At 47.4% G+C, this 27939-nt stretch overlaps 11 protein-coding genes across 11 annotated transcripts; 6 read left to right on the top strand and 5 right to left on the bottom strand.

Moving 5' to 3' along the window:
- Positions 1-310: 310 nt before the first annotated feature.
- N7478_002961 (aminotransferase-like domain-containing protein) lies at positions 311-2391 on the top strand (the record flags this gene model as incomplete). The annotated part of the gene is made up of 8 exons (XM_056919175.1): positions 311-481; positions 581-617; positions 708-739; positions 800-842; positions 901-1068; positions 1128-1204; positions 1258-2079; positions 2134-2391. The coding sequence occupies 8 exons, from the start codon at positions 311-313 to the stop codon at positions 2389-2391; spliced, it is 1608 nt and encodes a 535-aa protein (XP_056782333.1).
- A 330-nt stretch (positions 2392-2721) lies between these two features.
- N7478_002960 (IQ calmodulin-binding motif protein) lies at positions 2722-4931 on the bottom strand (the record flags this gene model as incomplete). Its single annotated transcript, XM_056919174.1, has 6 exons — positions 2722-2996; positions 3058-3450; positions 3531-3662; positions 3720-4236; positions 4320-4598; positions 4668-4931. 6 exons carry the CDS (start codon positions 4929-4931, stop codon positions 2722-2724), a joined length of 1860 nt encoding a protein of 619 aa, XP_056782332.1.
- Positions 4932-5701: 770 nt separating this feature from the next.
- Positions 5702-6502, bottom strand: N7478_002959 (MBL fold metallo-hydrolase; the record flags this gene model as incomplete). The annotated part of the gene is made up of 1 exon (XM_056919173.1): positions 5702-6502. The coding sequence occupies one exon, from the start codon at positions 6500-6502 to the stop codon at positions 5702-5704; it is 801 nt and encodes a 266-aa protein (XP_056782331.1).
- A 2606-nt stretch (positions 6503-9108) lies between these two features.
- Positions 9109-10449, bottom strand: N7478_002958 (LLM class flavin-dependent oxidoreductase; the record flags this gene model as incomplete). The annotated part of the gene is made up of 1 exon (XM_056919172.1): positions 9109-10449. The coding sequence occupies one exon, from the start codon at positions 10447-10449 to the stop codon at positions 9109-9111; it is 1341 nt and encodes a 446-aa protein (XP_056782330.1).
- A 1483-nt stretch (positions 10450-11932) lies between these two features.
- On the top strand, positions 11933-12884 carry N7478_002957 (HPP family protein; the record flags this gene model as incomplete). Its single annotated transcript, XM_056919171.1, has 2 exons — positions 11933-12223; positions 12297-12884. The coding sequence occupies 2 exons, from the start codon at positions 11933-11935 to the stop codon at positions 12882-12884; spliced, it is 879 nt and encodes a 292-aa protein (XP_056782329.1).
- Positions 12885-13582: 698 nt separating this feature from the next.
- On the top strand, positions 13583-15522 carry N7478_002956 (ATP-binding cassette family ATPase ARB1; the record flags this gene model as incomplete). The annotated part of the gene is made up of 2 exons (XM_056919170.1): positions 13583-14128; positions 14254-15522. The coding sequence occupies 2 exons, from the start codon at positions 13583-13585 to the stop codon at positions 15520-15522; spliced, it is 1815 nt and encodes a 604-aa protein (XP_056782328.1).
- A 767-nt stretch (positions 15523-16289) lies between these two features.
- N7478_002955 (TFIIH complex kinase subunit CCL1) lies at positions 16290-17629 on the bottom strand (the record flags this gene model as incomplete). Its single annotated transcript, XM_056919169.1, has 2 exons — positions 16290-17231; positions 17297-17629. 2 exons carry the CDS (start codon positions 17627-17629, stop codon positions 16290-16292), a joined length of 1275 nt encoding a protein of 424 aa, XP_056782327.1.
- Positions 17630-18649: 1020 nt separating this feature from the next.
- Positions 18650-19465, bottom strand: N7478_002954 (E2 ubiquitin-conjugating protein UBC1; the record flags this gene model as incomplete). Its single annotated transcript, XM_056919168.1, has 3 exons — positions 18650-18821; positions 18873-19144; positions 19205-19465. The coding sequence occupies 3 exons, from the start codon at positions 19463-19465 to the stop codon at positions 18650-18652; spliced, it is 705 nt and encodes a 234-aa protein (XP_056782326.1).
- A 780-nt stretch (positions 19466-20245) lies between these two features.
- N7478_002953 (proteasome regulatory particle base subunit RPT2) lies at positions 20246-21806 on the top strand (the record flags this gene model as incomplete). The annotated part of the gene is made up of 4 exons (XM_056919167.1): positions 20246-20248; positions 20307-20372; positions 20431-21499; positions 21553-21806. The coding sequence occupies 4 exons, from the start codon at positions 20246-20248 to the stop codon at positions 21804-21806; spliced, it is 1392 nt and encodes a 463-aa protein (XP_056782325.1).
- A 389-nt stretch (positions 21807-22195) lies between these two features.
- Positions 22196-23953, top strand: N7478_002952 (WD40 repeat domain-containing protein; the record flags this gene model as incomplete). Its single annotated transcript, XM_056919166.1, has 1 exon — positions 22196-23953. One exon carries the CDS (start codon positions 22196-22198, stop codon positions 23951-23953), a length of 1758 nt encoding a protein of 585 aa, XP_056782324.1.
- A 766-nt stretch (positions 23954-24719) lies between these two features.
- On the top strand, positions 24720-27213 carry N7478_002951 (DUF803 domain membrane protein; the record flags this gene model as incomplete). The annotated part of the gene is made up of 2 exons (XM_056919165.1): positions 24720-25668; positions 25739-27213. 2 exons carry the CDS (start codon positions 24720-24722, stop codon positions 27211-27213), a joined length of 2424 nt encoding a protein of 807 aa, XP_056782323.1.
- Positions 27214-27939: the final 726 nt, after the last annotated feature.

The following is a 27939-nucleotide window of genomic DNA, read 5'->3' as shown; positions in this document are numbered from 1 at the left end:
GAGCCATCTTCCACCTGCATTGATGAGTCATGTGCGCAAACCGGAACCACTTTGCCGGGTGGATTAAAGCTATTGTAAATTCCACTGGATGCTCCAATTCGACTTGGTTCCTATTCTTACTCGGGTCTTAACCTTTTAAATTCTTGCGAGGTCGTCTTTACTTGCTACTGATTCCTCCGCCGTCTTTCAAATCATCTATACAAGCAAGCCCCTTGCCTTATCGATAAGAAACGTATATCGCCCCGCGCATTTCACACAACTCACACTCATCGCCGCCGCAAATTACCTTACCTACCCGCGCATCGTCGATATGAGTCCATCCGCCGCCGTGGATATCGAAGTAAAGGGGGTCACTGACACCAGCGCGATGGTGGTCCCTGACCCTTTGACCGTCAATGGTGTCCCTGCGTGGAGAGAGAAGATGGTCAAGATGCCCACCGGTGTCGCACCCTCTTGCAGCAGTGACATGTGGAAGAGCCCGGTATGACTTGGAGACCCTGAAAATTATGTGGACATACAATACTACGTGAAAGTAAGGGAATGTTTCGTCTAACAAAATGCCTTATTTGGGGGTGTTTAGGCCTGTTATAACAAGCCAAAGGCCAAGCGCCTCGACCGTAAGTTTTCCGATGCTTTCTTTATTAGTTGATGCAGCCAGAGATTAGTGCTGGGATAAAATATGGTTAATACTTACTGATTTCTTTTAGATTTTTTGTCGACTGAGGCTAAGGCGCGCAAGGTTCGTATCTAACTAATTCGTTAGAATTTCCCCGAACGCTTTACTAAATTCGGTCAACAGGCTTCGACGTTGAAGGCTGCCGCATCATACTTGAAGACTCCCGGTACGAAGCAAGACATACATCAATCTGCCTTGCTTTATACTGATATATTGGCTATTAGGAATTATCTCCCTTGGTGGTGGTCTCCCTTCTTCCGAATATTTCCCAATTGAGCACCTTGAGGTCAAGGTCCCTACGGCACCAGGCTTTAGCCCTGAAGAAACTCAGGAGTCAGGTACCGTCCTGCACGGTGGAAAGCACGATATCAAGGAGGGAAAGAGTCTTTACGGTAAGTTAGAGCTCAATTACAGATATAACTTCACCAACTTACCATTGACAATATATTAGACCTTGAAATCTCTCTGAACTATGGTCAAGCTACTGGATCTCCTCAGCTTCTCCGGTATATTACTGAGCACACAGAGGTACGTTAACATGCTTAGGATAAGAAAATGAGATTATAACTGACATACTGCAGCTGATTCACAACCCCCCGTACTCTGATTGGCAATGCACATTGACCGCTGGCAGCACTTACGCCTGGGACACTGCTCTCCGTTTGTTCACTGAACGTGGCGATTACATTATGATGGAGGACTACACATTCGTCAGTGCCGCAGAGACCGCTTTCCCTCTCGGGCTTAAGGCTCTTGCAATCCCAATGGATATTGAAGGTCTTGTTCCCGAGGCTTGGGACGAGATCCTCAGCAACTGGGATGTCAAGGCTCGTGGTGCACGCAAGCCTCACCTTCTGTACACTATCCCAACTGGCCAGAACCCCACAGGAGCTACTCAATCCGCCGAGCGCCGCCGTGCCATCTACAAAGTCGCCCAGAAGCACGATGTCTACATCGTGGAGGATGAGCCATATTACTTCCTGCAAATGCAGCCTTACAACGGCGAGGGAGCTGCACCTCCCCCACCTGCTACCCATGTTGACTTCATTAAGTCTCTGGTCCCCTCTTATCTGAGCATCGATGTTGATGGCCGTGTCTGTCGCATGGAGTCTTTCTCGAAGGTTATCTCACCCGGTTCTCGAGTCGGGTGGATCGTCGCCTCAGAGCAGATAATTGAACGTTTTATTCGTAACTTCGAGGTCTCCGCACAGCACCCTAGCGGTATCTCACAGCTTGTCCTTTACAAGTTGCTGGATGAGCACTGGGGACACACCGGATACCTAGACTGGCTTATTAACTTGCGCATGTCTTACACTGCCCGCCGTGATGCGATGCTACACTCCTGCGAGAAGCATTTGCCCCGTGATATTGCCCACTGGGTTGCTCCCGCCGCAGGCATGTTCGTAAGTTTGCACTCGTCAATCTCCAACCTATGAACTTTACTAATATTTATCTAGCACTGGATCGATATTGACTGCAGTCAACACCCCGGAGTTGCCGCTGGTAAGACTCCGGAGCAGATCGAGGGAGAGATTTTCGACGCTGCCATCGGCCAGAATGTTCTTCTGTCTCGCGGTAGCTGGTTCAAGGCCGACAAATCTCTTCCCATTGAGAAGGTCTCATTCCGTGCTACCTATGCCTCTGCTTCGTTTGATCAGATTGATGAAGCGATCGCCCGCTTCGCCGCTTGTCTGCGCGAACAGTTCCATCTATAGATCTTTTTCATTGCAGGTTTAATAAACAACACCGCAACACATATGGCATGACTGATTTTACCGCCAGTGAAAAGTCAGTCTAGGTAGAATGTTCATAGTTGTACATAAGACTGGTTATCTAGAGAGTGGTGCAGATCACAAAAAGCTTTACGATCTGCACCCTAATTTTACATAACACATTTTGACATCTGTTCATGATTTCTGATTTAAAACAATTTCGTTTCATCAAGAAAAGCTGGTTTCTTTTTAAATACAATTAAACATTTCATAGATTGCTAGAGCGATGAGCCCGAAAATCGTCAGATATTAAATCATTCACAGCGAGCGCACTTAGAATCCACCAACGCCCCTCACTCGTTTTACGGCACCAATGATACCCTTTGCCCAACTGAAGTGACCCGGGTCAGTACCAATAGACCCGGGTGGAATCTCTCCACTAGACGGATCATGCCAACATGCATCTTCGGAACTAGCAGCCCCGTATTTAGCGGTGTTCTGATTGCGATTGATAGCCTCTAGCCACGCTTTACAAATCAGTGACGAGTCGATCATAACGTTGATCTCTTGGCTGTGGAAGAAAGACTGTGTGTCCAGGTTTCCATTTCCTATATCATCACCAAATTAGCCGACATGAAACAGAAGAGTAATAATGAATATGGGGCATACCTTGAATAGCAACATGTTCATCAATAATCATCAACTTAACATGACAACTTCTCTTCTTGAACGAATTATGAATAGGTTGGATCTGATCTTTGCCAACATAGTAATGCACTTGAAGTCTAGCTTTCTCCTCGGTTGTCTGCAGGGCACCGTACAGTCTATTAGAGAACATTTCGTTCGTTCCGTTCTGGAATGGGAGAAGTTCTCCTGCGTCGTTGTAACCGAGACATAAGAAAGGCTTGACGACTACGCCACGCCGGATTGCGCCTAGAAGAGGCTCAAACAGAGGTTCGGCGTTCATATTGGGAGTCTGGATGAAGATGGAGTGTTTGGCATGATTGATGGCTGAGACAAAAGCTGCATCTTGAGGGTTGTGAGTGCTGTTATGGTTTGGTGCTTTCATATCGCGTCGTTAGTATTGTGTTTGAAAGATCTATTGTTCAGATCAAAACCTTTGGAATAATTAATTTACTCACATCCATACGGCTCTCGGTTAACCAAGGCCATGGGGAATGGCTCATGAGGTGGGTGCAGAATGTAAGGCGTCATTTTGAGTTCCTGGTCAGAATCGGGAGCGTTTCCGGTTGTATCTGGCTGGATAGTCGTATCTGTTGGCTCGTTAGTATAGGAGACTTTTATTTTTGTTGGCTATTTTCTTCACATACTCAAATGACGGGTCACTGCTTGAGTTGGTGTCTCATCGCCTCGAGGCTGGACAGAGTAGTTAACTCTCTTTGCCTCGCTTTCTAAATCAATATCCCACTGCGGGGAATCTGAAGTGTGCTCTGGTAAATCTTCAGGGAGCACCTCCGAAGTTGAGTCGGTTTTCTGCTCTCCGTGGTGAGCTGGGATAGCTGCAGCCTCAGCTGGAGAATTCAAAAGTGGCAGAGGAGGATCAAGCGGCTTGCCCCAGGATAATAGAGCGGCATCGTAAAAGGAATCAACAATCGGGCCTTCTATATGAGACAGCATCTCGAGATTATCATTATCTTGAATGTTGCTGCTCTGCAAAAGCGCAATGCTCCGGTCGATAACAGTGAATTTCGAATGGAATGTTCCGAAGACCGGTCGGTGGAAGTTGATGACCTTGAGATCCACATTGGGGATTTCATTTGGTGGAGGAAGTCGAACTTTGTCGCTCGTTCTTTGCTGGTCATCGACTTCAAGATGATTATCGAAAACCTGTCTTAAAGTTAGTATATTCATATATTTCCATATGCTAGATCATGTTGACTTGCCTGCTTCGGATCTCCCCGGTCATATACCATTTTCATGACGATCTTCTTACCTCGTTCCCCAGCTCTTCTAGACAGTTCTCGAATACCATTTGTAACCAAGGTAGCTGCCTCTGAGTGAATCCAGAAGTTTGTTCCCAGAAATACTTCATGTTCCGCGCGTGCAATGCAATTTCCAAGATGGCGGCATAAATCTGGCAAGGGAGCGACAATTGTCAAGGGAATGACGCCTCGGCTAGCTATGAGCGGGGGTGAGACTACCCCTGTACCGGGATCCTTGTCTAAGGATCCTAACACATCGTGATGAACCTGGAAACCGTTCGATTGATTAGACACTTTCAATAATAATTTTACACAACTTGGGGGTAATTAACGTACCTGGAGGAATAATTCACTAGGCTCTGACGATCCCCAATTTCCACACGCCAAAGCCTTCTGGACTGCGTCTTTCTTTTCGAATTCTGCAATTTCCTCCGCCGACAGCCCATGCCCTCCATGCTCTATTAAATGCGGATGTGGAATCTCATGATGCTCGTATAATCGTTTAAATACCGCCTCCGGTGTTTGTGAAGGGTCCTGAGCAAGTTCTGAAGTTACAGTCTGCGACTTCTTCCACAAGCCATATACCTTTGCGGTAACCATAGTGAAAGCGACAACGGACAATTCAAATAGTTCAATGTTCCGATCGTATTTTCTGGTAGATGAAGAGAAAACACTATTTTCTGGGAGTTGTTAGTTTTATCGTAAGCCTGTAATTTTATTGTGGACTACAACGTGACGTAAAAGGCTACATTCTCGTCCAAAATCAAATCTGACGAACTCCAGGGCTAACCTCACCATTTTATCCGGTTATTGGCTCTATGGGGTAATTTTATGGGCTTTAGCGTCCACATAATAATGTCGATGCCTGGAACATGACGTAAGTTTGCCCAGTCTAGCTTCAACTTGTTGTACAGTTCTCGGCGTTCACCTTACAGGGCTGAATGACGTACAATTGGCCCCACAAAGCTTAGCGATGCTTGTTTATGTTTGCTTTTCCTCATCAGGCTACTGACGTGGCGGCGATGTAATTATTTAGAGCTTTTCGATATGTCTGAGGCCTATTTAGTATATTGATTTGTAAATCCGTATGTGTTCTATACATTCCTTGCAGGAATCAGCATTGATATCTACGGTTTGGACTGGAAGTGTCGCGTTATGTAAGATAGACGAGATACTGCAGATCCCGGGGATCGTCGGCTAGAGATCATCTCAGAATAATGTTAAATAAAAGCAGTGTAAATAGTGTAAATAGTGTACATGCAGTGCCTTTTCCGCGAAAGTCTAACCTTGGAAGCAGATGCGGCGGGGTAAGGCGCACCATATCGTTCAGTTTCCCAAAGGTCCGTGTCCAGGTGTAATTTCTACAGATGCTACTCGAGAACCGAAACTCTTTCCTCTCCTTTCAGCCAACAGACTTGATCAATAATCTCCTCTTCCTCAAAGACCTGACGTAGCTCAGCACCGAATTGAGTGAAATGCCCCCAAGATTCGTAGTGCATGGGGACAAGAATATCAGCCTTCAAGGCCCGGAATAGTTTGGCCCCGTCTTTGCCCCCCATAGTAATCTGCAGTAGGGGACCATTAGGCTCCTCTGATGTGGGGGCATGGGCATTCCCAAGGTTCATTACTGCGACACGGATATGATACCGGTCGGCAATGGAGTTCAGTTCTTCAATATAGACAGTATCGCCAGTGAAGTAGATCGCGTTAGGTAGACCATCACGGCCATATCCAAAGTCCTCGCCGGTCACGATAAATCCGGTGCATTCATTTCCAGGAACATGCTGTGTAGGAGTTGCGATGATTTTGAATTTCTTGCCTGCAATGATGCTATTGATTTCTTCCCATGGCTTCATACCATGCACAGCAGGACGAGGTGCAAGGTTCTTGGCCCCATCGACGGTAGTGAAAACGCGACGCCCATCCAGAAGCTGGCGGCCGAGCTCATCTAGATTGTCGGGGTGGTCTTCATGGCTCAGTAGCACCGCGTCGATCACGGGAAGCTGGTCGAGCCGAAGACTAGGGTCTTCGTTCACCTTCAGAACTATCCGGCCTCGATCCCACGATGTGCCAGCAGGAGAAAAGAAAGGATCCGTTAGAAAGTTGACACCGTTGATATTGAGGATTGCAGTGGCAGTGCCTATGTGGGTCACAGTCAAAGTTGGAGCCATATTGAGAATATTCAAATGTCTGGATCTTGTGGCAAGAGTCGTTGGTTTTAGAAACACAATGGAAGAACTGCGTGGTGTTCAATAATGATATTTGTGAATACAAGATATCAAGAGACCGATGTAAACTACCCAGTATTTATAGAGAGAGCCATTACTCAAAATATGTTCAATGTAAGGCAAATTATGAAATTATAAATCATCTGAATAAGATCTGGAGATCTCTAATCCATTCATCAGCCGGCATCCAGCTGGATATTCCAAAGATCTGGGCAGCTATTCGATGCTAGTGTTGCCTTTGACTGGATATAACTTCTGTACTCATCAGTCAATTATTTCCAGTGAGTTCAGATATGCTTGGTAATGTTTTCTTCTCTATCGTGAAGAAAGTGACCTTAATGCCATTGATTCCAGTCTCAGCAGTGAGAGTTCTAAATGATCATGATACTCATCAGTATGTTTCAGAAATCTAGCCACTGGAGTGATGAAAAATCTACTAGTAGATGAAGAGAAATTGCAGAATATTTTACTGGAAATTCAATGGTATGAATTCATTTATTCAAGAGAAATGTGGATTCATATTGCCACGTACTAGCCGTGCCTTACCCTACGGTCTGGACACCAAACACGACTAGCCGCATTTGGTGTCCCGCAGCGCAATGTAATTCTCACCGGAATGTAATTTTTCTTTTTACACATCTTTATTACTACAAGGTACCACCTTAAATATGGCCGATTCTATTGAAACCGAGGTATCTCGTGTAAATGAGGCCGTGAAACACGCTCGAAGCCAAAAAAAGCCAAATTTACGTGAGGTCGCGCGGCAATATGGTGTTAATTACAGATTGTTATGGCGACGCGTTAATTGCAATATGAAGCCTAAAACAGAGGTTAAACCATCGAATTACACCCTAAATGTCTATCAGGAGAAGGCTTTAGGCTATTGGATAAAGACTTTGGATGCTTCCTTCCTCCCTCCGACGCCTGCTATTATAGAGCATTGGGCCAATGCTACACTCGCACGGTCAAAGACACCCGATCGGACGGTCGGAAAAGATTGGGTATATCGCTATATTCGTCGTTTCCCAGACACTGAGATGAAGCTTAGAAGGCAGAAAATTATTGATTCTAAACGTCTAGGAATTACAGACGTTGCAGAGCTTTATCATTGGTATGATTTGTTAGCTAAGGCTCTCGAGGGTGTGAATCCACGCAATATTTATAACTTTGATGAAACTGGCTTTCAAATTGGACAAGGACGGACCCGACGTGTGTTTTCTAGCCAATCTGGCAAAGCTTCAGACCTCCCGGGCACAGAACATGGTGAAAGGGTAACGGTCGCAGAATGTATTGCTGCCGATGGTTGGCGAATGCAGCCCTTGGTCATCTTCAAAGGACAGCATCATATGGAGTCGTGGTATAACCATCCAATACCTGATGAATGGATAACTGCAACCGCAGAAAAAGGCTATATTATTGATAAGCTTGCTGTGCGTTGGATGGAAGAATTTGACCGTGAAACACGCACTCGTCTTAAAAACGGAGAGCAGCGTATTCTCTTGGTCGACGGCTGTGGCTCACATCTAACATTTGAATTTCTTGATACTGCGACCAAAGCAGGTATTAAGATATTTGGATTTCCGCCGAATCGAACAAATTATCTTCAACCTTTGGATGGTAAGCCTTTCCAAGCTTATAAGGCTTATTTTAAGACACAAAATAACCTTATTTCTCAATGGGGTGGAGGTCTTCTCGCATCAAAATCATCCTTCCTAAACGACCTTTACCAATTCCGAGACAAAGCCCTTACACCCCGAATGTGTCGAAATGCCTTTTCAGAGCGAGGAATTTATCCAGTTGACGCAAAAAAAGTCTGTGAGAGCCTCGAAAATGCTCTTCCTCCTATCCCAGATATTGAAATTGATCTATCGGGAGAGAAAACACCCTCTCCGGAACCAGATCTTTTGTCGTCAAGTCTTGAAAACACACCTTCAAAAACCTTTAAAGATGTGGAAAAAAGGCAAAAACATCTCTCTCCTCTTCTCTGCCGGCCTGATTTAACGCCCAAAGAAAAAAAAACACTCGCACAGGTCTTAGATAAGCAAGAGTTCTATTTTAACGCCTTAGCCAATACTACGGCTACTATACGGGAAATAGCCGCTATCCGAGCCCCGCGGGAGAAAAAAACTACTAGACGGCGTGTTATGGGCCTTAGTGATGATAGTGTTATACGTGTTAAAGATGCTAAACGTAGTATAGCTGAGAGGAAGGCAAAGGAAGACAAAAAAGATGAGAGACGGGCGGTAAAAGAATTGGAGAAAAAGTACGGTGTTCCTACCACACCACGTATTACGGAGGCTCAAAGAGAGGCAGAGGCAGAACCGTTATACAGCGAGTCGGGAGAGGTTATTGGTTTTTATGATAAATTCTAAATTGCTAAAAAAAATTGTATATAAAGGCGAAAAAATTACATTCCGGTGAGAATTACATTGCGCTGCGGGACACCAAATGCGGCTAGTCGTGTTTGGTGTCCAGACCGTAGGGTAAGGCACGGCTAGTATCCAGTTTACTCTGCTCTAATATATAGTAGTATCTCAGGCTATCAGTATTCAATTCGGCTTGTTGAAAAATTGGTTTTCTGGTCTTTCCAAGCCAAAATGCTCACGCAAAGTTGAGCCCTCATAATCTTGCCGAAACAAGCCTTTACGTTGAAGCTCCGGAATCAATCTGTCCGTTACCTCCTCCAGCCCTTGGGGCAAAAAAGGAAACACGCACGTGAACCCGTCCGAGGCTTCTTCTTTCAACCAAGTCTCCATCTCGCTTGCAATATCACTCGGTGACCCAAGGAATGCTAAACCAGAGTATCCACCATACCGTTGTGCAATTTGACGAACAGTCAACCCTTCACGCCTCGCCAACCGTTCAACGCCCTCTCGAGCCGTCTTGCTCGCATTAGTCTCAGGCAATTCGGTAGGAAGCGGACTGTCCGCATCGAAAACACTAGCATCGGTTCCTAGAGCAATCGACAAAGATGCAATCGCACTATCATAGTGCACAAGACTGTCCAATCGAAGTCTCTTCTCCTGTGCATCTTCCTTGCTGTCCCCAACAATAATCATCGCAGCAGGTAATATCTTCAGCTGCTCTCTCTTGCGCCCTGCCCTCTCTACTCGACCCTTAATATCGGCGTAAAGTGCCTTTGCCCCTTCGATATCTTTCGGGCTACAGAAAACAACCTCGGCTGTCTCCGCAGCTAATTGTTTTCCAGGCTCACTCTGTCCGGCCTGTACAATCACCGGCCAACCCTGTGGTGGTCTTGCAATATTCAGAGGCCCGCGCACTTTCAATTCATCCCCGGAGTGGTTCAAAACATGCAACTTTGCTGGATCGAAAAATTCACCTGTTTCAACATTTCGTGAAAAGGCATCGTCGGCAAAACTATCCCATAGTCCAGTGACGACGTCGTAAAACTCGCGTGCACGCTTGTATCGATCACCATGAGCCATATGCTCATCAAACCCGAAATTATGACTCGATTCCGGGTTTCCGGTGGTTACAATATTCCATGCTGCGCGCCCGTTGCTCAGATGATCGAGGCTAGCGAAGCGTCGTGCAACATGGTATGGTAGATCATATGTAGTGCTCGCAGTGGCGGCAAGACCTATTTTCTCGGTGACCGATGACAAAGCCGAAAGAAGAGTAAATGGTTCAAATGAGGTGACAGTATGGCTGCGCTTAAGCGCTTCAACGGGCATGTTTAGCACTGCGAGATGATCGGCCATGAAGAAGGCGTCAAATTTAGCGGCCTCTAGTTTCTGGATAAAATAGGTCAAATGCTTGAAATTGAAATTCGCATCTGGATAAGATCCTGGATACCGCCAGGCACCTGTGTGGAGAGACACAGGGCGCATAAAGGCTGTGAGGTGTAATTGAGGCTTTGAGTCTGTCATCTTGTTCGTTGGTATATGATAGATGTAATTTCTTTCTAAAGCTTTTCAGAAGTGGAAATTGCTGGCATTTAATATGCGATCGTCTTTATCGAATTATTTGAATCATCTTACATGTATTTATAAGCTTCATTAATAATTGAAACATTTGGTATACCCCTCGGCCTCCGCGACTATGGCGTGCTCGGCGTATGTAGCTCGCGCAAGCAGCTGCGGGGGTCGTCTGAAAGGCACCCTTCACAATCTCCATCTGTAATGTGGATAGAAGGTCTCAAAACAGTCCCTGAAGATCGTCCCTGAAGATCTTAGCGAGCTGTGCAATTTCTTTCTCATAGACTAAACGACTTCAAGTCATATCAAACCTCTTGATTCAAGTATTGCAAGGGTATCCCTGCCTTTCTGATATTTTATTATCCGCCATTCACATGTCATGAATTAATGATTTCAATCATTTACGATTTGTTTGAATTTGATATGATGTACTAGCAGTAATCATTATCCCTCCCAAGGTTTTCCCCGCTGCTTCAAACATATAGTACATAATTTATATCCTGTATGATGTACTGGGACTATAGTAGCGCGCGGCGAGACAACATACTTCCAAGGATAGTTCCAAATACTCTGCTATCTGTACTGTAGACTCTTAATAGATCAACTGTAGAACAAGAAATGGAAACATAAGTGGAAAGACAAGTATAAAACGATCTTTTATAAGCATTTCAAGATATTCCTTAAAAAGGCAGCATTTGATGAGGGGGCCAAAGAAGCGTAGAGATGCAGTGGAGTGTGAGGGTAAACTCTATTGGTCTACTATCTAAGGGATAGCGAGACGGGGCATTATGGGCAGGTTACTAGGTGGTGTATAGGTAGTGACGCATCAACTGCTATAGGTTATACTGGCATGTGTAAATACCACTATTTCATCCTCACTTTTGAGATTTAACAAGCAGAATTGCTGAATATGTAGTTGTAGATCGGCGGTGGAACCCAACCACTGAGATCACCACATCAGCTCCCTGGTACATCGATTTCAACCCCACCATTCATATTCTGATGCATATTACTCTCATATCATACAATTCTTGTATAGATCCGAGATGATCTGTAAAATGACATCATCTATTGCCAAGCCACTAATACCGAAACGGGGTTTCTGTTACTCAATACAAATTGCGTGAGTGGTAGACGCCTTCAACCACGATGGAGCCAGTTGATGAATATCACAAAGGCTGTCAGGCCGAGTTCCGTGCCTGAGTGAGCTTCTCCGAGGAGATATCCAAAGACTTACGCGGTAGACAGCTCAGCCGGTGTCTGCAGGATCCACGGCCAGGATGTCTTCTTTTATATTCAGTACCTGCCACTGTAAATAGGGATTTACCCCGGGATTTTTAAATATTCTTGACCGCTGGTGCATCCTCGGACCGACGGAAAAGGTCTTGACTTTTGAGAATCGCACGAGAGAGACCTTTGTAACTCCGTCTCGCTGATGACTGCTTCGGCACATCGACCTGGGGTTCTCGCCCGGGTTAATGAATGGAATTTTGATATCGATCAATACTTGAACCTAATAATTCCGGCTCCCCGATGGCACTTGGTACCTCGACCCATCGCGCATTTTCTAGGGTATCGAGATAAAGCACCCAGCCCACGAGGGAACATCGTCATTGCCTTTTGGGGCATGGTGGGTGCATTCTGCGGTGTGGCTCTGGTAGCTTCCGTTTCTGAGCGTGTGCCTTCTTTCGAGGCTCGTGATGCCCCAGCTATTATTGGCAGTTTTGTAAGTTTATATCTTCTGTCGGAAAGTATAACTGGATGAGAATCGTCGTGCTGACGATGAATATCTTGAATAGGGCGCAGCATCTGTGCTACAATTCGGAGCCATCGACTCGCCGCTTTCCCAACCACGAAATGCTTTCTTTAGTCAGATGATCGCTTGTTTGGTCGGTGTCGGGATCTCGAAGCTTTTCGCCTTGAACCCCAATGCGGAGAATTATACTTCCCTTGGAGGCGCTTTGTCTTGTGGAGTGACGACTTTGATTATGTATCTCACTAATACTGTACACCCGCCGGCGGGTGCGACTGCTCTTCTCGCTGTCACAAATTCTCAAACCGTTGGGCTGGGCTGGTTCCTTTTCCCCGTCATGATTCTGGGGATCACTTTGATGCAGACGACGGCTCTGATCATTAATAATATCCAACGACGATATCCTCTTTATTGGTGGACACCACGGTCGCTTTCACGGTCGCAACGAGCTGATATCGAGAGGTACGGTCAAGAACGCGAGAAGGAAAGGCCTGACTTTCCTAGCCATTCGGAAGACAGTTTGGATGAACCTCGACAGCTTGTGGTGGGACGGGGAGGCATACTGGTTCCTGCTGGTGTTTACTTAACTGCACATGAGCGCACATTCCTGGAGAAGATTCAAGAGCGTATATAAAATGTTGTTAATCCAGATTCAATGTGATGTGAGAAAGATAGTCATCAATATGAAAATGAAATCCACGCAGTCTTCACTGTTTTCCCCTGATAAGAGACCAGACCAACAACCCAATACCAATCAACATCTCTTATCAGTGTGGCAAACTCGACACCTGATTGACACCTGGTTAACACCTTGACACCTCAGGCATCGATGACCACCTTCTCTGTGCGGTGACGTCGGAGTCCCCAATCAGCGTATTCATTGTGGCCCACTGTAGAGATTTTTTCTTTCCCTCGATTTTTTTGGGGTTTCTCACGTCGGAGTAAATATCGGTGTCGAGTAATTAAGGGGTGTAAGCGCAATTATGCATAGGCGGTAATAAAAACTCTTAAGAAGTCAATAAATTTTTTTTTAAAATCTTTCTCTTTTTTTTTTTCATCCCACCTTGAGACTCTGACGTCGAGGATTAGAGATCCCAGAGTTTTCTATCGATAAGGGCTTTCAGGCACTCTCCACCCAATTTCGCCCCTCTACTGTACTCTCCCTCCGCCCCGCCAAGTGACGCTCCACTAAGTCTTTTTGCATTTCTTCTGCCTTCAATTTCTTCGTTTGTTACGGGTCCTCTTTTCTTACCCTCCCAACTACACCCCTCCCTCCTCCCCTTCTACCACCGATTCCCACCTTATTTATCCTCCTCATATACAATCGTCAAAATGGTTTCCGCCTCAAAGGCCGCCCGTATGGCCAAGCGCGCCGATGACAAGAAGACCAAGAAGGGCACTGAGACCCCTGATGAGGGCGATCAGCCTGCCACCACCACCGAGAAGATGAAGGAGGTTGAGAAGCTCACCTCTCAGATGGACAAGCACGGTCTGTCCGATCGTGTCACTACTGGTGTCCTGTCCTCTCTGCCAGCTTCTCGTGATGTTAAGATCACCTCCGCTTCCCTTGTGTTCCACGGCAAGGTCCTCGTCACCGACTCCACCCTCGAGCTTAACTTCGGTCGTCGTTACGGTCTCCTGGGTGAGAACGGATGTGGAAAGTCCACCATCCTCAAGTCCATCGCCCAACGCGAGTACCCCATCCCCGAGCACGTCGATATCTACCTTCTGAACGAGGGTGCTCCTCCCAGTGACCTCGGTGCCCTTGACTGGGTCGTCCGTGAGGCTGAGAACCAGCTTGCCGATATGGAGCGCAAGGCCGAGGAGATTCTGGAGCACGACGGCCCTGAGTCTCCTATCCTCGAGGATCTGTACGACGTGAGTGATACCCCCGCCAAATTCCCAGTCGAAAAAAAAAATTCATATAAATGGGAATACAATCAATCAACACCCAACAAGCCTACGTACCTTCAATTTGAATTGAATGCTAACAACCCTCGCAGCGTATGGACAAGATGGATCCCTCCACTTTCCACACTCGTGCCTCTCTCATTCTGACTGGTCTTGGTTTCAACAAGGTCACCATCTCAAAGAAGACCAAGGATATGTCCGGTGGTTGGCGTATGCGTGTGGCCCTTGCCAAGGCCCTTTTCGTCAAGCCCTCCTTGCTTCTTCTCGATGACCCCACTGCCCATTTGGATCTCGAGGCCTGTGTGTGGCTTGAGGAGTACCTGAAGAAGTGGGAGCGCACCCTTGTCCTTGTTTCCCACTCCATGGATTTCCTGAACGGTGTCTGCACCACTATGCTTGACATGCGTATGCAGAAGCTTCTCTACTACGGTGGTAACTACGACTCTTACCACAAGACTCGCAGTGAGCAGGAGACCAACCAGATGAAGGCCTACACCAAGCAACAAGAAGAAATCACTCACATCAAGAAGTTCATTGCTTCCGCCGGTACCTACGCTAACTTGGTTCGTCAAGCCAAGTCCCGTCAGAAGATTCTGGACAAGATGGAGGCCGATGGTTTCATCCAGCCCGTCACTCCCGACCGTGTCTTCACTTTCCGCTTCGCTGATGTCGAGAAGCTGCCCCCTCCCGTCCTGTCCTTCGACGATGTCAGCTTCTCCTACTCCGGAGAGTGGTCCGATACCCTGTACGAGCACCTCGACTTCGGTGTCGACATGGATTCCCGTACTGCCCTCGTCGGCCCCAACGGTGTCGGCAAGTCTACTCTGCTCAAGCTTATGACCGGTGCCCTCAGCCCCATTGGTGGCCGTGTCTCCCGTCACACTCACTTGAAGCTCGGTGTGTACAGCCAGCATTCCGCTGAGCAGCTGGACCTCACCAAGTCCTCCTTGGAGTTCGTCCGCGACAAGTTCCCCGAGAAGTCCCAGGACTACCAGTACTGGCGTCAGCAGCTGGGCAAGTACGGTCTCAGTGGTGAGTCCCAGACCGCCATCATGGGTACTCTGTCCGAGGGACAGAAGTCCCGTATCGTGTTCGCCCTGCTTGCCATTGAATCCCCCAACATGATTCTGCTGGATGAGCCTACTAACGGTCTCGATATCCCTACCATTGACTCTTTGGCCGATGCTATTAACGCCTTCCACGGTGGTGTCGTTGTCGTGTCTCACGATTTCCGTCTTCTTGACAAGATCGCCAAGGACATTATGGTCTGCGAAAACAAGACTATCCGTCGCTGGGACGGAAGCATTGGCTTGTACAAGAAGCACCTGCGTGACAAGATGTTGTCTGCCGGCGCTGTCTAAGGAATTCATATCCTTGTTGACTTTTTTTTCATTACCCTATATCTGATGACGACGAAATGCTAGACGAGAATCGAAGGAATTACAATGCTTCGCGCTCTTAAAAAGTTCAGAACCCATCCACCCGGGGATCACCAGCCTCGAGTCTTGACTCAAAAGTATAAACTCCCGCCGCATGGTATCCTTGATATTCAGGTTGTGCTGGTTCTTGATTTCATTTTTTGTTTTCCTTTTGTTCTCTTCTCATAGATCGGTGGTAACTGTCTCCCTCGGTTCTTGCACTAGAATTGGACATTAAAGGGTGGTTTGGTTGACCGTTCGGTCTTTCTTTTTCTTTGTTTTACTGGTTGTCTTTCTCATATGTTTGCTATTATGAAACTCATTCCCCCCACCTTTCACTTTTTCGATATACGGTGGAGGAATGTCTGCCCGTGCTTCGAGTTTGCCTATTTGCATTGTTGTTCGATAGAGTAACCGGTTTCTTTCCACCTGGACGGCGATTCCGGGTGGCACTGGTTCTTATGCTGTTCTGAATCGATCTATCTACGGATATTCTGATTTAAGCTTGCTTCGTACCAGCTTCGCTGTTCGTAAACCGCTAAGATCTTAATTCGTAACTTTTAAATCATTGCCTAGTTATGTAAGAGCCAATGGGCTGGAGTCTCGTTCTTCACATAGACAGCGTTTATTCCATACCCTACGCCTCTTATCCCGTTACAACCATCTATTAGAATCATTACAACACATGATCAGTCAAGGCTATCTATCATTCATTGTTTAGTCCTCTCAGTAACCAGTTCCGGACCAAACATATCCGAAGCACTACTTCGCGCCTTTTGCTCCTGCTCCAACTTCCGCTTCTTAGCCAATCTTTCCGACTCGCTTTCAGAAGTAACCTGTCCCGAGTCCGCAGCCCCCGCCACAGCAACAGGCTGTCCAGAGTCCCTCTTCAAATTAATCTTCTCCGGATTCTGACAATGATAAAGCTTCTTCGCAATCCGCTTCAACCCCTTCATCTGATCCGGATCCGACGAAAGCGTCGTATAAGCCCCCAAAAGAGCAGAACACTCGGTCAAAACCTTAAAAAGCTTAGTTCGAAGTTCATAAAGCGGGTTCTTCAGATCGGTGTCCATCGCATCGGTAACAGTTTCAGTGAGTGGTCCACCGAGCTTAGAATCAAGGTAAAACTCCGCTAGAGGTCTATCAGCGAGAAGAAAAGCAGATAACCAGATCTGAGAGGGTGTGTAGAGGAAGTAAGCATCTGTCATTTGGGCGGCGGTTTTGAGTGTCTCGCGGGTTGTGCCGTGGGCGCGGGCGATACGGTCTGTGATTGATGAGGAGGGAACAGGTGGTGGCGCGATTGATTGTAGGTTTTGTTGAAGTTGTTGTGCTGTTTGGTTTGGGATGTGAGGGGTTGGGGGGGCTTGTCCGTCTGCTATGGCTTGGAGCTCCATTACGCCGCCTTCTAGACCGCGGAAGGGGTGTCGGACGTCGAATGTGAAGCGGAGACCTTGCATGAGTAGGAACTCAGGTGAGATTACGTCGTCCGGGGATGTTTCGCCTGGGATTCCATCTGCGAATTGTCGGAGGGACATGTAGTAGTTGTCTGTTTTTGTTGCGAGGAAGAGCGCGCATGCCATGATTGACTTGGGGTGGTAGGTCATTGGGGAATTTGTGAGATAAAAGCGTCGGAGGTATTGGATTGCGGTCGCCTATAGTGAGTGGATTGGTTAGTATTAGGTCATGGTTGATGCAAAGCCATGAAGGTACAACTTACGCGAACCATTGTTGGTAGTGGTGGCTTGTATGTTTCGCCTAACTCGAGCGTTTTTTCGCAGTAGTATCGGACGAGAATTAGCTCCTCCTCTGGTGTCAGGCATTCTATATGTTTGCCCTCTGGTTTCTTTGTGTCCCCGTCACTTCCTGGTTGTGGTGTACCAGCTGTTGAGGGCGTAGCTGATGGCTGAGTTGAACGAGCTCGCTGCAGTGCAGCTCGGACGCGCTCACTGGCAATATCGTTTGTTTTTGTGCGTAGGGATTCCAATGCTGGTTTCGTATATGACCATATTCGAAACTGTGACGAGGTGCGGTAGATGTCGTCCTCAATCATTTTGGCGTGAGGCCTCTGCCTGTTACTGTGAGTCTTGCCGTGACTGGCTTGTTGCTTTTGTTGCGAGGACACGGCTAGGTACCCGATTGTAGCGTGTATGTTCTGTCTTTCGGGAAGGCACCAAGTGTTGCGTCCACAGTGCTACTTCAAGGTCGAAATTTATGCGTCTAGAATACGTGAAGGCGTGAAAGTGAGAATAGCCATGGCGGAGTTGGTGGAGATTGGCGGAGAGGTTGAAAGAAGCTTATCGATAAGGGATTCCTACCAGCACACATCCATGGATTTTGCTGTTGATGATTTGGACGCGATTAATTCACCGATATAAGATAAATTCAATTAAATACCATAGTTATTGTACAATTGATTGGCTGATTTAGTTAGAAATTAGAAAACATTATCCATACTATCAACAATATACCTATTTGCGTCTATACTTGCTTAAGTGGAGCTGCTGGCAGATACAAAGTTCCAAGATGTCAGCAGGTTTGAATGAATCTATGCCACGAGAGTACCTATTTGGAGGGTTATCACTATATACATAGTGATGGCAATGTTACTATACCAGCGCTGAAATCGTTCAATTGGCGGCCGAGTATATTGAATGCTCAGGAAATCTCGTTGGTATTTGCATTATATTGGTATCGTGATATTATTGATACTATATTATGAAAGAAATGTTGATATTATTTCCCATCGTCTTTTCGTTTCGCCATGATCTTCAATACAAAGAAAATAATGATCACAATAGAAGAAGAACAAGAAGAATAAACAATTGTATGTATTTCCCCCATACACTCTAAACATATAGATATATCGACCTCAGGTGTCAGTGCAACTTGAACCTTGGATGTTTTGCCCAAGGACCCTGACCTCGAAGTTGGGAGATATTTCACAATGCATTTCAAGTTGCACCTAGAATGCCAAAAACTCCAACCATATCTACTGCTGCTGCTGCTGCTCTTCGAACGTCATGATGTCATGTAATCATCAAACTTTTCCAAATGTTTCCAATGTTTTTGACTATTCGCCAAGCAAACGCCCAGTTACGTCGCCCATTTGACCTTCTGAGAGCTGGTAATCTGTACCGCCGTTCCGGTCAATTCCAATATCTCGGAATGCCTCTACAACGCGGACTACATCAAAGCCCATGCTGCCAAATCGGTCAACCAAGTCACGGTTATACCCATCGTATCTGAATATTTCCAGTCAGTAAATGCCATGGGCCAGACGGAGATAGACTTACTGTGCCAGATTATCAAACATAGCTCCACCTGTCTCGTCTTGACCGGCAATATTCTCAGAGCCATCCGAGGAGGCACCTGCATAAATCACAGCCCACTGTCGAGCAACACGCTCGAATTCCTTTGGCTTTCTCAGCAACATGTTGGCCACTTCGGCATCTTGTGGGTCCTTCGGCTCTGGTGTGCTAAGTAAAGATTGTAATGATAGCAATGCAGACTTGATGGTCAGAACGGGGGACCAAGCACTGGAAAGCGTGTCAAGACAAATGGCACCCTATATTTATATGATCAGGTTTGGCTATAGTATAACAAAAGAGACTGAGGATATATTTACCGTTTGGCTGCTGACATTGGGATGCCAGACCTTGGTCTCGAATTTCATGACTGGGGGTCTGAAAGGGTAATCGGTAGGAATCTTGATATCGATGTTATAAGTGCCACCCTCATATGGAGTTCCCGGGGGCCCCGGGAAAGAGCCGCGGAGATGTGTGATATCCTCTTGTTCATTCACAGGCACAGCTGTAATCTGGGATTTGATATCGGCATGGATGTCGGCCATTTCCTTGCCGATTCGGCGCATTCGATTACTGGCCATGGTGATCCGTGCTTGGTCTCTGGGGCAGAATATGCGGTGTTACAAACACTAGATAAAAATCAAAACATCGGACTTAGTATGGAGCTTCGTGGACTCGGCGCAACATGGTCTTTTGGTGATTTGAGACGTACAGGTAAACCGATGGGAGAGACAAAACGAGCTAGGGCTCGACGTTCAAGGATCTAGTCAGATGAGAATATTAATATAAATTATTCACGATAATCAACAATACGGGGCCAAAAATTTCAACACGGTCTATGCGTTTCCGAGGCGAACCACCTGGAAATGGTAGGAAATCCGGCCTTACCAATGGAGGGGAACTATGAGGGACGATCAGTTCTAGCCACAGTTCTTCGAAACGTCCACTTTCAGTCGAGATATTCCGATTGCACTTGTGATTGTAATGCAAGGCCCAACCTGCAGGGACTAATGAAAGTTATTGATCCCAGCCCGAGGTCTAATACTCAAAGCTGCTTGTTTCCGCATGTTGAACATTTACCGCCGGAGACTGCGGGCAGCTTAATAAGGCATCAAGGCATCAATGACGCAGGGTACCTCAGGCTTAAGGCAATAAATGTCACGTGCATTATGGCAACAGCTTCCAGCTCTCACGGATCCCCGAAGCTAGAACACGCAACTGCATCAGCAGCCCCATCCCATCTCTTTCACCTACGACTCTCTATCTATTGTTTTGCTCAGATTGATCATCCATCGAATACTATAATATCTAGAGATATTCTCTCAAACCCTTGACAGCCTTCTTCTTGCTGGCTTACAAACATGGTTCGTCACCCTGCGTAACCGGCGAGCAGTTCACATCCACTGACCAGTCATCAAACAGGGTAACCAGCAGTCGAACATGGGCGGTGGCCCAGGTGGCGATGGACGTGATGATAAGGATAAGAAGGTATGATTCCCTTGCTATAAGCATCGTCGGTAACTGGCCCTGACGCCCGATTCTGTAGAAGGACAAGCCTAAGTACGAGCCTCCTCCACCCCCGACCACTCGCATTGGAAAGAAGAAGCGCAAGGCCGCTGGTCCTAGCACAGCCGCCAAGTTGCCCGACATTTATCCAACTTCGAGATGCAAACTCCGATATCTTCGAATGCAGCGAGTGCACGACCACCTGCTACTAGAAGAGGAATACGTCGAGAACATGGAACGAATGCGAAAGTCCAAAGCTCAAATGAGCCAAGGCCCGGCTAGCCAAGGTGACTTGGATGTGACGGATCGCAATGCAGACGAGCGAAGCCGAGTCGATGATATGCGAGGCAGTCCGATGGGGGTAGGCAACTTGGAGGAGTTGATTGACGACGACCACGCTATCGTTTCAAGTGCGACCGGCCCCGAGTACTACGTATCGATTATGTCGTTCGTTGATAAAGACCTCCTTGAACCTGGTGCTAGCATTCTTTTACACCATAAGTCAGTATCGGTTGTTGGTGTCTTGACTGAAGAATCGGATCCGCTCGTGTCTGTGATGAAGTTGGATAAGGCACCTACAGAGTCATACGCCGATATTGGAGGTTTGGAGAACCAAATCCAAGAAGTGCGCGAATCAGTGGAGTTGCCATTATTACACCCCGAGTTATACGAGGAGATGGGTATCAAACCACCAAAGGGTGTGATTCTCTACGGTGCTCCTGGTACCGGAAAGACCCTTTTGGCCAAGGCTGTGGCCAACCAGACCAGTGCAACTTTCCTTCGTATCGTCGGAAGTGAACTGATCCAGAAATACCTTGGTGATGGTCCTCGATTGGTCCGACAGATCTTCCAGGTCGCCGCCGAGCACTCCCCATCCATTGTCTTCATCGACGAGATTGATGCCATTGGTACCAAGCGTTACGAATCAACATCTGGTGGTGAGCGAGAGATTCAACGTACCATGTTGGAATTGCTTAACCAACTGGATGGTTTCGATGACCGTGGTGATGTCAAGGTTATCATGGCGACGAACAAAATCGAGACTCTTGATCCTGCCCTGATTCGACCTGGTCGTATTGACCGTAAGATTCTCTTCGAGAACCCTGATCGTAAGTATTTTTCCAATCCATATACCAAAAGAATGGTTCTAACTCCTCTACAGAAAACACCAAGAAGAAGATCTTTACCCTGCACACATCTAAAATGTCCCTGGGTGATGATGTGGATCTGGATGAGTTCATCAACCAGAAGGATGATTTGTCTGGTGCCGATATTCGTGCCATTTGCACCGAGGCTGGTTTGATGGCTCTGAGAGAGCGCCGTATGAGAGTCCAGATGGATGACTTCCGCGCTGCCCGTGAGCGCATCATGAAGACGAAGCAGGACGGTGGCCCTGTGGAAGGATTGTACTTGTAAGCGCTGTCTTTGCTCTGATAGAGATTTCCATCGGCTATTATGCGCGATGAAATTCTCTTGAAGCATTGATCTGTGTATTTTAATGGACCGCATGCGATTTTATGGAGGAATGGCATACAATCATATACCTGGGAACATTTATTCACTTATCATAGTAAAACCTTCACTTGTATGAAGCCACTACTGAGTAAAGCAGTAATGATCGGATGATGTGGTTTATTATCAAATAGGATTTACATCTAAGCCTCATATCCACCCACATTTATCCTTCTCTTCTACATTAGTGATAGATGATCGGTACCCCAGTGCAAACATTGCAAACAAGCTTGCGCTTATCGGCGCAAATTAATCTTGCGGGAGTTTGTTCATTACCTCATTCATCGAACAATATGGACGGGTTTGACGAGGAAGCGTTCAAAAAGTTCTTTCCCTCCAGCTTTGGAAGGCAGGAGTCGACTATTGATGTGGACTCCCAAATTAACCGGTCTAAGCGGGCCGAAGTTGCAGTGCCGAAGCCTGCTGAGAAGGACGAAGCGCAGGAATTAATTGCGCCTGCTACGACGGAGTCTGAAAAGAGACAACAGGAACCAAAGAGCAGCGATGATGATTCCGATGACGATTCTGATGATGAGGATGAGTTTCCCGTTTCGCATGAAATGGTACTTAGCACACACGAGCGGGCAGTGACTACCATGACACTGGACCCATCCGGAGCGCGATTGATTACCGGCTCCACTGACTGCACTTTGAAGCTTCACGACTTTGCATCTATGACCCCCTCCACGATTCGCGCATTCAAATCAGTCGATCCGTCGATCAAGAAGGGGTCCGCGTCGCAGGATACCCATTCCATCCACCACGTCGCATTCAACCCGTTGTCGCCTAGTCACGTCCTAGTTGTCACTGCAACTGCGCAACCTCGAATCCTCAGTCGTGATGGGGAAACACTTACTGAGTTTGCGAAAGGCGATATGTACTTGCGCGATCTCAACAACACCAAAGGTCATATTGCGGAGGCGACTAGTGGAGTCTGGTGCCCGTCCGACTACAATCTCTGTGCTACCGCTGGATCGGATAGCACAGTACGCATCTGGGATGCCAATGTGGGACGATCGCAAAAGGAGGTGATCATGCACAAATCAAGAATTGCTGGGTCTGCTGGTCGGACTAAGATGACTGCTGTCGCCTGGGGTTCTCCCAAACAAGGCGGATCCAACATTCTGCTTACCGCAGCTCTTGATGGAAGCCTGACAATGTGGAGCGGAAATGGACCATTTACACGCCCAAGTGGGGAAGTACGAGATGCTCATACTCGAGATACATGGACCAGCGGACTGGATATAAGCGCCGATGGCCGGCTCGTTGTTAGCAGGGGCGGAGATGATACAATTAAGCTCTGGGATACTAGGAAGTTCAAGACTCCAGTCACAACCGTCACTCATCCCTCGACATCCGCTCGATTCCCAACATCTAATATTCAGTTCTCTCCCTCTGCAAACATCATTGTGGGCTCGGAAACTGGCCATTTACATATCCTCAATCCAGCCACCTTGAAACCCGAGCTTGTCACCCCCGTCACGCCAGGGTCACCCCTTATCACAGTCTTATGGCATGAGAAGCTCAATCAAATTCTGACTGGTTCTGCTAATGCCGAGACCCATGTCCTCTACAACCCCACGATGTCTACCAAGGGCGCAGCATTGGTCATGTCCAAGGCACCCAAGCGTCGTCATCTAGATGATAACGCTACCCTCACTACGGATCTCACCAGTGGTCTTTCTGGCGACTCAGTCGTTGTTGGGTCTAATGGTGTACCTCAATACACATCGGCAACCTGGTCTGCTCGCCATCCGAACGTTGGACTTACGGCTTCTGGTCGCTCTCGCGATCCTCGACGTCCGCATGTGCCGGCTGCCACACCTTTCGGCAAATCCACACCTGATGAGAAACATATCCGAGAGAATATTCCTCTTAGCTCCATGCGTGACGAAGATCCGCGTGAAGCGCTCTTAAAGTATGCCGAGAAGGCTGAGAAGGACCCAATCTTCACTCGGGCATATAAGGAGACCCAGCCCAATGCAATTTACGCCGATATAAGTGATGAAGAGGAGGAAAAGGGCCCGGAGAAAAAGAGACCTCGACGATGATCCGTTACCCCCGAGATCCATCATTTGTATGATTGTATAGTTTAGGTGCAGGTGCTCACAAAATTGATTCAACGTCACGACGCGCACTATCTACTGTTAGTCTTCGTCCAAATGAAATATATAGACCGACATTCATGAAACACGCTCTGCATAATGGCATTCCTTGCGTCTCCTCAGGAATGTTCCCCTCATTTCGTTTCATGCATGACGTCCCCCGAGGCCTTGGGAGCCGCTCGATCGCAGCTCACAGTCCGAGCCACCAATGACGTGGGCGCCACTGCATGGGCTTGGACCTCGGATAGACTCGTAAACACCTGCCTAGAATTTGTTTCACTTCGGTAGAAGTAGCCTTAGATTTGATATGCTCTAGTCTAGAGCAAGGAGCACAGACGAGACCTGGAAGCCGTTGGGCGCTGACAAAAGTAACTCTCCGCTCCTTGGGACTTAACTCTCTCCGCCCGCTGCCGCCATCCATCCAAAAAGTTTCCAACAACACTACGCGACTTGAGACACTGTCAAGTTTGGCAGTTGTCCAAATTACCAATATAATATCAGAATGCAATCCTCGGCGACTTGAGATGTACTGTTGATACCGCCGAGCTTCTCTAATACGACAGCTAGTGGTGGAACACATCCGGACAACTTTAAAGGGACTCCAGACTTTCGGTCGAAACCCCGATCCTCAGCTTATCGTTCGACAGCATCAGATCCCAGCGTATTCGTTGTCTAGGTCCGACTGCACATTCATTAGATCCTACTGATCGAGATGGGCTTCTCACAACAACCTCTGGGGGTAGGGTCTCCCTCTTTCAGCTCCTCAACCTTTGCTTCCTCTACGCCGCATCCTACCTCCGCGTCTTCTCCCTTTGCTCCATTCCTGTTATTTTTCAAAGGCCACACCGAAGAGGAAATTCACCAGTGGTCTTCACTTATCGGTATTGTGACTGCGTTGGTTGGCAATGTTCTGATATCTCTCGCCTTGAATATCCAACGTTACGCGCATATTCGAATCAACCGCGAATATGAGCTCGATAAGCTCCATAAAGGAGAGGGATTTGGCCAAACGAATAATGGGATACATACATCCGATCCTTACGGAACACTTGGAGGTGACGGAAATCAAGATCATGCCGGGGGTAGAGCGACGCCACAGAACCGGTCCAACAACGATAGGGGGTTCGAGGCGTATCGCGATAATGAGAACGAACAATCTGGCCGCCGGCTTTCTGGAAATGACATGCGTAACTCATTTGCGTCCGATCGTACCGCTCGCCCTGACGGTTCCGATGATCTAAGCGATCGCAAGTCGTATCTTCGCTCCCCTTACTGGTGGGTTGGAATAATTCTCATGTGTCTTGGGGAGACGGGTAACTTTATGGCCTATGGATTCGCGCCGGCATCAATCGTTTCTCCGCTTGGAGTTGTTGCTTTGATCTCAAACTGTATCATTGCGCCGTGCTTGCTCAAGGAAAAGTTTCGAGGTCGGGATGTTTGGGGCGTCCTGATTTCAATCGCTGGTGCAGTGGTAGTTGTTCTTAGTGCCAAGTCATCGGAAGAGAAGTTGGGCCCTGAAGAGATTTGGGCTCGGATCACCACCTGGGAATTTGAGCTTTATCTCGGATTGACCACTGGATTGATACTTGCCCTCATGTGGGGAAGCTACCAGTACGGCTCACGCTCAATCTTGATCGATGTTGGGCTCGTTGCATTGTTTGGTAGGTCTTTGGAATTTTCTGATTCTTAACAGTCACCTAATGTTGAAAGGAAGCTGACATGTCATTCTAGGTGGATATACTGCCTTGTCTACGAAGGGTGTTTCTTCCTTATTATCATTTACCCTATGGCGTATGATCACATATCCCATCACGTATCTGCTGGTTTTTATCCTCGTTTTCAGCGCTGTAATGCAGATTCGCTATATCAACCGTGCTCTGCAACGCTTTGATTCTACACAAGTGATCCCGACCCAGTTTGTTCTCTTTACGCTCTCTGTCATTATAGGAAGTGCCGTCCTCTATCGAGATTTCAATTCTATGACAGCTGAACGTGCAGCGAAGTTTGTGGGAGGTTGTTTCATGACCTTCCTTGGTGTATACTTCATCACGAGCGGAAGAGTTCACTCTGATGATGAGTCCACATTCTCCACAGAGGATGAGGAAGAAGCAATCGGATTGTTAGATGGTGAAAGATATCAGGACAATGTGGATTTACCTCCGCCTTCCAGGCCAGAACGTTCCTCCAAACTGAAACGGGCATCTGGAGCTGGGCAAGGCGCAGAATCTCCTCCAGGCTCTCTTCTCAGCCGTGGTATTGATGGCGTAGACGACAGCTCCCTCACTCCTCGTGGCATTCTTTCTGCAGCGCCCTCCTCCCCGGCCGGCTCTTTAACAGCCGAATCCGCCCTCTCGGGGCGATCATTTGATCATGCATCACCATTGCGACCTCCATCTCGTATGTCAAATCCTTGGGCAGAGTCTCAGGACGACACTACCCGGTCAGTTAAATCAGAACCTGAGCCATTTCGTCCGATGACACCGCCGAATCAAGACGACACCGCTGGCCAGGAGTCAACCGTTCTTCTGCGATTTCCCCCAGCCCCTGGCATAGACGAAGGTTCACCGACTGCCAAAACGATCGATCTCCGACGGGCGTCCACACCCGCTGCTGGCGATCCGCCCTCACTTGGGGCTAGAGCTCATACAACCCTTGAAACACCTACGAGACGTGTTCTACGCAACTCACTCTCACATCGATTCTCACCCGGTCCTCTCATCCCTTCACTTTCTGGTGGTTTCAGTGCCGTTGTAGCAGAGTCACTTCGACGCGGCGAGGGCAGCCCTTTCAAGGAACGCTCCAAGCGAAAACCAGGACGCCGACGACCATTGGAAGGAGCCTTTGGCGACGCCCCATATCAAGATGAGAATGATACCCCCCTCACGCTTGCTACTGCCCGACTTCAGTCTGCTACCGACTTAGCTGTTCCACCTGCTGAGGCTGGTCGTTCTACACCTGGTCTTGCCACAGAAATTTATCATTCACCAACCGGAAACACGGACGGAGAAACCAAACGTCTTCGCAGTTTTAGCGATTCATGGAGTGGTGGCCTTGCGTGGTTAGGTGGCGCATTAAGGAAGACTTCTACCAACGAAATTGCTGATAGCGGTGCCGTGACGCAAGGAACGGTTACACCGCGCGATACTGAAATTGCACCTGATCAAACTGCAGACTCTGAAGGCACGAGTGCCGGGCAGCTGCAGTGATAAAAGATGTAAGGCCTTTTGCACACACTGTTCCCCCATGTCTCACATGCCGAGTGGCTGGGTCCCTCGAACTTCATATAGACCATCCAGCCTCGCCATTTTCTTCTGTTTATTTCAATTGTTCTCTTCTCGGGAGTGCCTGCTTCCTCCCTTTTGATGGCATAATATCTGGGTTTGTAATAAGCATTGCATTTTGCGGGGTATATTCTTTTCACTTTCTTTTCTAAGCATTTAATACCATTCTCTGTTCATTCTCTTATACCTATTTACATTTCATGCCAGGATTCAGGCAGGCGGCTTTTTCATGTCGAGCTTTCTCTCGGCCTGTATCTCATTTTATGTACAATTCATACATCATTTCTATTTGAGTGACACTTGATCTAAGAAGAAACCAATACACATTCCAAATATTTCCAAGGTAAGCATGTAAGCCTGCAGTTAATTGGGGATTAATATCGTATATGTTCAACCTCTTCAAATAAGATTGTGATACTGAACATCCGCATCAAAAGGTTCAACCCATTAGTGGAAAAATTTGGCCAACAGTCAGCCATTCGTGCGATCAACTCCGCTATCATCTCTCCTTCTATCTTAGCTCAGCGCCCGATATGCCGGGGAAAGTTCGGCCTGGCTGATCCACCAGATTATCCTATCATATAGCCATTTTAGCCGAATTCAACATGCCATAGTCAAAGCCCCGCCTCGGCTGCAGTCCTTGCAGAAGCA

The sequence above is a fragment of the Penicillium angulare genome (genome assembly GCF_028827245.1).
Source record: "Penicillium angulare strain IBT 27051 chromosome Unknown utg000003l_segment0_segment0, whole genome shotgun sequence".
NCBI lineage: Eukaryota > Fungi > Ascomycota > Eurotiomycetes > Eurotiales > Aspergillaceae > Penicillium > Penicillium angulare.
This window is presented reverse-complemented; position numbering and strand designations above follow the sequence as displayed.